General features: G+C 59.4%; 1 protein-coding gene across 1 annotated transcript in view; it reads left to right on the top strand.

The window, feature by feature from the left end:
• The first annotated feature begins 4449 nt into the window (after positions 1-4449).
• Positions 4450-6553, top strand: part of LOC144251634 (cadherin-23-like) — a 164252-nt gene continuing 162148 nt past the window's right edge. Inside the window, exon 1 of the mRNA XM_077794450.1 lies at positions 4450-4516. Coding sequence (XP_077650576.1) covers positions 4450-4516 — 67 coding nt within the window. The remainder of the gene's footprint in view (positions 4517-6553) is intronic.

Genomic DNA, 6553 nt, shown 5'->3' with positions numbered 1-6553 from the left:
TGTTGGGATTCTCACCTAGGCCTGGCTCCATGGCCTCTGAGTAGATGCAGGGCTGGCCCAGGGCCTCCCCTCTGGCTCCTCAGTTGGACCCTCCCCCAGGGCACCTGCCTGAGTTTGGCACACTATGGGGGTAAGGCTAGGAACCTGGCTATGATGGCCATCAAAATAGGGTTCAGATCTGAACTTGTTCACTTATAAGCTGTGTGACATGGGATGAGTTTTTTGACCTCTCTGAGTTCCAGCATGTGGAGCACGTGGTACATCCCAGTGCCTGGTATATGACACATGATGCGTAAACAGCAACATCATGGAGCTTTGACGTCTGTGCAGCTCCTCTGACAGCCCTGGGGCATCTCACTTCTGATAGCCCTGGGCAGCGATAGTCTGGGTCACTTGTTTGACACCTAGCCCATGTTTTCAGCCATTTTCATGGTCCCATGTGCCCCACGGCGCCCAGCATGAGGCTCAGTGTGATGGAGGATGTTGGGAATTTCAGTCTGGGGTCTGGCTGTGTGTGTCCTTGGCAGTGAGAGATTCCTGGAGGGTTCCTACAAGAGGGGGCTCTAAGCTGGCCCCCGGAAGGCTTGGTGGCAGTGGCTCTGCTGTTCTGAGGCTGGTCTCTGATGTCCAGCCAGGCAGGAGCTGGGCCTGGAGGGGTGTGTTTCCCGAGGCTGGTGGAGAGATGTGGCCAGCGGTTCCCTCCTGAGGGCGGGACAGCCTCACAGGGCGTGTGAACCATGTGCTGGAGGCAGGAGGCCAGGAGGCTGGGGAACAGCCGTGGCATTGCTGCCACTTGCCGCAGCCCCAGTGCCAAGGCGAGCCAGCAGGCAGAGGCCGTGTCCACCAGGACGCCAGGCTGGAGCCAGGGGGTGGGGTGGGCTCTTTCCGCTGCCCTGGGCCTCTGCTGTCTCTGGACCTCCCATCCTCCCCATCACCAAAGGGCTCAGAGGAAGAGCAAGATCTGGGACCCTCTACCTCTGGCCTGGCTACTCAGTCCCATCCTTGGGAGCCAGAGCCCAAGGGGTGAGGATGGAGCTGGCTTGTCCCTGCCTCTGCCTGCTCTGCAGGGGACGCCTGCCACCACCACCAAGTCAGGTTGCCTTTGGCCCCAGGGAACGCAAGGGCACTGAGGGGGTGGGATGGGCCCTGCAGGGGAAGGAGGGGGAGAGACACATCAGGAGGGGGTCTAGCGAGCCGGCAGTGGCCCTGGGGGACACGGGAGCCGTGATGCAGGGTGCCGCTGTCCTGCATGGGGGGACGCCCCTCCCTGCTGGTTGTGGGGCATGTATTGTCTCACCCAAGGGAGGGGCCGGACTTCCCTCCCCACGGAAGGGACCGGGGATGCAGGGCCGCTGTGACAGAAACAGGCTCCGAGTCAGGACTCTGCTCCGATCCCGGAGTGACCTCTCTGAGCCTTGGTTTCCTCGTCTGTAAAGTGGGAACAAGGACCTGTTTCATAGACGTATTTTGGGATATTGAATCGTAATGATACCTGTGAACGTCCCTGGCCTGTGGGACCTGCTCACAGCGTTCCCCTCCCTCCTGGTCCCCGTCCTCCACTGTGAGCTTCCTCAGCACCCGGTAGAGAGGCGGCACACCCCAGCTATTTGCGGACGATGTTCTTAGCAGATGTTTAATTCTCCTAACATCTGGTTTGCAAAGGCAGAGGGCTGGAGGTTTCTTTCTTCCTAAAGACACTCACTCACAGTGAGGTGTCAGATCGTCCCTTAATTGCTCCGTGCCTCGGTTTCTCCACTTGTAAATCAGGGATAATGCTGGCGAGGCTGGCTGGCTGCCCCTTGGGGCCTGATAGGATATCGCACAGGACCAGATGGAAAAGCGGTTCCAACGTTTAGCAAAAGGCATCCTGCGCCGCATCCCGGCAGTTAGGGAAATGCAAATGAAAGCGGCCATGCCAGACCATTCTTCATCCGTCCGATTGGCAGCCATTTAAAAGAGGGATCGCTTCCAGGTGGGCACGCAGGCCCTCCCTCGCGCTGCTGGAGGGGCCGTGAATTGCTGCCGCCTTTCCCGGAAGGTAATCCAGTGGCATCTAATGAAAGCTTCCCTCCGCGCTCTGTGCTCTGCGTTGTGTTTCATTGATCCAGCAGCAGACATCAGAGAGCGATGGAAGGGCAAAGTCCCCACACAGTTAGTTATGTGCAGAGAGAAGTCTGGGAGCAGGAACTTGGGAACACCCACGTGTCCATCAGCAGGGGATGGCTGTCGTCATTACGAAACATTCACCCTAGGAACTACCATCCACTTGTCAAGAGGAGGAGGCCGTTTTAAGCCTCGCTAGCCTGGAGGGCTGCTTGTGGCCTATCACGGCACAAGAAAAGCAAATTTCTGTCCTCCTTTGGTTTTGTTTTGTGTTTTTCCGGGGAGGTACTGTGGATCCACCCCAGGGCCTCATGCACTCGGAGCTCCGCCCAGCCTGCTGGTTGCTTTTTCTTTGTTTGTTAAAGTATTTCTTAGTTGTCAATGGACCTTTATTTAATTTATCTTTATGAGGTGCTGAGAATCGCACCCAGTGCCTCACCTGTGCCAGGCAAGCGCTCCACCACGGAGCCCCAGCCCCAGCCCACTAGTTACTTTTACGTAGAAGACACTCCAGAGATCACCAGGTTCCACACAGTAGTGGGGACATCCTGGCTTGATGCAGAGAAAGGCCGGGGAGGACCTGTGCCAGGCCACTCTGCGCACCCCGTCCGACGGGACAAGGGTGCTCTTTACAAATCGAATCATCTGCCAACATTTAAAAGTCGAGTTCATGCCAAAGCCCAGCGACCAGTTTTCATTGATAAAAATCGGAAGCTCCAGCCACACTGGCCCACCCTCCCTCTTGGCTGGGACTTATCCACAGCTGTCACTTTTGGACAGAGCCTGTGGCCTGCAAGTGGCCCTCTTCCCCACCCACCCAGAGTTGTCCTCTTGGCTGCCCCCATAGCTGTGCGCTTTGCAGACTCGGAGGGGGGCTGTTAACTGGGAGCTCCACGGTGGGAATGCAGGGGCACGGCGAGGGGCCATTCCCGACTCAATGTGTCCCAGAACCTTTTATTCTTCACATGACTCTTTCATACTGCATAGTTAGGATATTTTAAGGGCACAGTAAAAAGAAAACAAATGGACCATTGCACAGAGTCTTGGTCAGGAGCCACCGCCCAACCCACCACCTCACTGTCCGCCCAGGACTTGGGCACAGAAGGGGTCCCCTCCAGGCCCCAACTGAAGGAATCTGAGTTCTCCACTCTTTCGGAATCTCTTGCCCCAAGATCTTGGCAGAGATGTGGAGGTCTCCCCTAGAAGTCCTCCCCGCCCCGGTCCCATTCACCTCTCCACGGCTTTCTGGTAACTTATTGTTGAGGTGGGTGGCATGTCACCCTGATCCAGGCGTTGACGCTACCACCACGGTTTGGGAGTCTTAGCAAACCCTGCCTGGGGACGAGGGAGGTGCAGGCCCCCGAGGCAGGATGGTGTGTGTGTGTGTGTGTGTGTGTGTGTGTGTGTGTGTGTGTGTTCACTGAAGGAGGGTGGCCCACTGGGTCCCTGCATCACCAGGACTGACAGTTCTGTGGGAGGGTCCCAGCGGATGAGCATGAGCGCCCCGATGTCACTGCTGGGCCATAGGAAAGCCCCATCCCGAGTCTCCTCAGGGGTACAAAGGAGCCAGAGGACCCTGACCTGCTGTCGTGGGCAGGAGGAAGCAGCCCACCCCAGCCACCCTTGGAGATGGGGTCTGTCTTGCAGAACGTCCACCGGCTGTGTCCCAGAGCTGCCCCCCCCACCCGGCATGCGGCTCCAACCTCCTGCAGACTTGCTGTCGGGCCCTGGGCTGGCCACCTCCCCTCCCCAGGCCTCTTTAGACGCTGGGATCTGTTGCTCCTTCTCATTTCCAAGGTTATAGGATAATAGAATTAGAATGGACCTTTTTTTTTAATTTCAAGAGGAAAAGATATGCTCACTGGTCGCTGAGAGGTCAGCTTGTTGGAATTGACAATCCCCCTCTTAGCCCCCCACCTTCCTGGTGGACACCGTCCCCTTAACCCTGCCCCCCTGGCTGGCCAGGCTGTGCTGCTCTTGGGGATGTGGTCTCGGAGGATGGAGGCAGCAGCGCATCCCTGTATCCACTGGGCCCAGGGTATGTCCTCAACACCTCCTCCATGTCTGCCTTTGAGCTTTGCCCGTGGGGTCCCCCAAGGGCAGCCAGGGTGAAGAGGGACCTGCCCCCGTGCACCCCAGCTGCTCCCAGGCCCCTCGTCCTGTCTGGGAGTGGACCATGCTGCTGCTGAGTGACGAGCCTCCTTCTTCTTTGCGTGCTCCCCCAAGGGGGTGGCTTCCTCTGACCCCCTCAGGCCAGCTCTCCCGGAGCTGCAGGGGGTGGGGCTGCAGGCAGCGCCCCTCCAGGAGGAAGCTTCTCACCCTCTTCTCTTTGTGTCCCCAGAAGCCATGCGGTGCCACGTTGCTACCGGCTGCCCTGTGCTCTGGCTTCTCCTGCTGGTCTCTGGATGCTGGGGTAAGTCCGGCCTCCCCCTCACCCGTCTCCTTCCCCGGAGGCCAGGCTGGAGGGTGCTGGGGCCGTTGGCTTGGCTCTGCCGGGGGACCCTGGGGAGCCTCCCTTGCTGAGTGTGACTGCAGACACTTTCCTCTCTGGGCCTCAGTTGCCTTCTTTCCTCTCTGGGCCTCAGTTGCCTTCTGCAGCTCGCACACGGCTGAAAATACCCGCTGTCCCCAGGGCTGGGGACAGGGACGTGGGAGGAGCCTTGAGAGATGCTTCAGCTCTGTGATCTGTGACCAGAAACCGTCCCCCTTCTGGGCTGCAGGGCTGGCCAGAGTTCAGGTTCACGGCTGTCATTTACACCATGTGCCCACTGTGCCCGACTGGGGGGGTGGCAGGGATTCCTTGTGCTCCAGGGGCCCCGAGTCCGGCAGGGCTCAGTGCGTGCCGAGTGCAGGGAGTGGCATGGTCCTGGGGTGTCCACGGCCCCACAGAAGCCCACAGAGGACAGGAGAAGCCTGGTCAGAGAGAGCGCCTCTGCTGTGGGCTCCGAGGACAGAGGGGTGGTTTAGACGGAAACGGGGAGGAAGCCTCCTGAGCAAGGGGTGCTGGCCGGGAGCTGTCCTTCTGCAGGAGCTGCCCCCCTCTGAGCACCAGCTCTCGCGCCAAGGGCAAGGCCAAGAGGACCTGTCACTGCCGCCCGTTGGCCCCTGGGCAGTGGCTGGTGAGGAGTGGCCCTGAGCTCGCTGAAGGAAGCCAGCACTGCAGGCATGCTACCCAGGGAGTCCCCCAGGGCTGCAGCGCCCCGGGGAGGAGCTGTGTGCCTGGCGACACGGCAGACCCATTCCCGTGGGGTGAGGCCTTCTCCCCTCCGGGGGCCTGGCAGGCTGTTAGGAAGCTGCAGCCTCATCAGGAAGGTCCTCTCTCCCCGCCCCTGTGCCAACGTGCCCCCAGTGACAGGGACTCGCTGCCCTCCAGGAGGCCCAGCCTGCAGCGCAGCCCTGTGGAGCCAGGGAGGCCAGGGAGGCTGCCGCGCCTCTCACCAGGGTGAACCAGAGCCTGGAGGAGCTGCTGGCCCAAGGTCACATAAAGCGGGGACTTGGATTCTCCATGGGGGCTCCTGTCAGATGGCCATCCCCCGCCCTCCCTGCCTGGTGGGGCAGCTCCAGCCTCTGGGTTGCTGGACAGCGGAAGTCAGGACACTTGCCTCAGCCTCCCCAGGGACTCTGTGACCTTGGACACCTCTGCCCTTCCCCCACCCTGTTCCCGCACTTTCATCATCAGTTACAGTTACTGGGGACACACAGCAGGGCCTGAGTCCCCGCCCCCCAGGGCTCCAAGAACACTTATTTTGGGCTGGGGCTGGGGCTCACCTAGCACGTGTGAGGCCCTGAGTCCGATCCTCAGCACCACGTAAAAATAAGTAAATAAAATCAAGGTATAAAAAATATTATTAAAAAAGAACACTTATTTTGTGTGAGCCCTTTCCTTATCAGCAGTAGCTTTGTTTAGGAGGAGCCACACAGGACACAGAGAGGCAAAGGAACTTGCCTCAAGCCACACAGCAATGCTCTGGCAACACATGGATATCTTCTCCCTGTGGACTGGCCTGTCTTGTCCATGTATACAAGGGTCCCACTCTCACGGCAGGCCACATCCACACTTCCTGGCCCCTGTCTAAAGTGGCCAGTGTTGTTCTTTTAGCACGGTGGGGTGGTAGCTGACCTTGGGGTCTAAAGGACAAAGTGGCTTCCTTCACTGTCTTCCCGGCTTCCTGGGTCAGCCCTTCACCTGTCCCCAGACCAGGCCACACTGTCCTCCCTACTTCATCTCCATCTGACCTGCTAGCCCTGGCTGGCCCTTCATCCCATCCCAGGAAGTCAGATGGGTCAGACTCAGGGACAGCTCCCCGGCCATGTCAAACCCCTGTCCTGTCCCCCTGTCCCCCTGTGGAGCCTCCTGTCCTTCTCCCTCCCTGCCCGGGTCTCCACGGGGTCCCCGGCACTTCTCGTTCTTCTGTGGCCTTGTTGGGGGCAGGGAGGAAGGCCCGAGCAG

Source organism: Urocitellus parryii, unplaced genomic scaffold (genome assembly GCF_045843805.1).
Source record: "Urocitellus parryii isolate mUroPar1 unplaced genomic scaffold, mUroPar1.hap1 Scaffold_139, whole genome shotgun sequence".
NCBI classification, from domain to species: Eukaryota; Metazoa; Chordata; class Mammalia; order Rodentia; family Sciuridae; genus Urocitellus; species Urocitellus parryii.
Note: the sequence above shows the minus strand (reverse complement) of the source record. Positions and strands in the feature narration are given on the sequence as shown.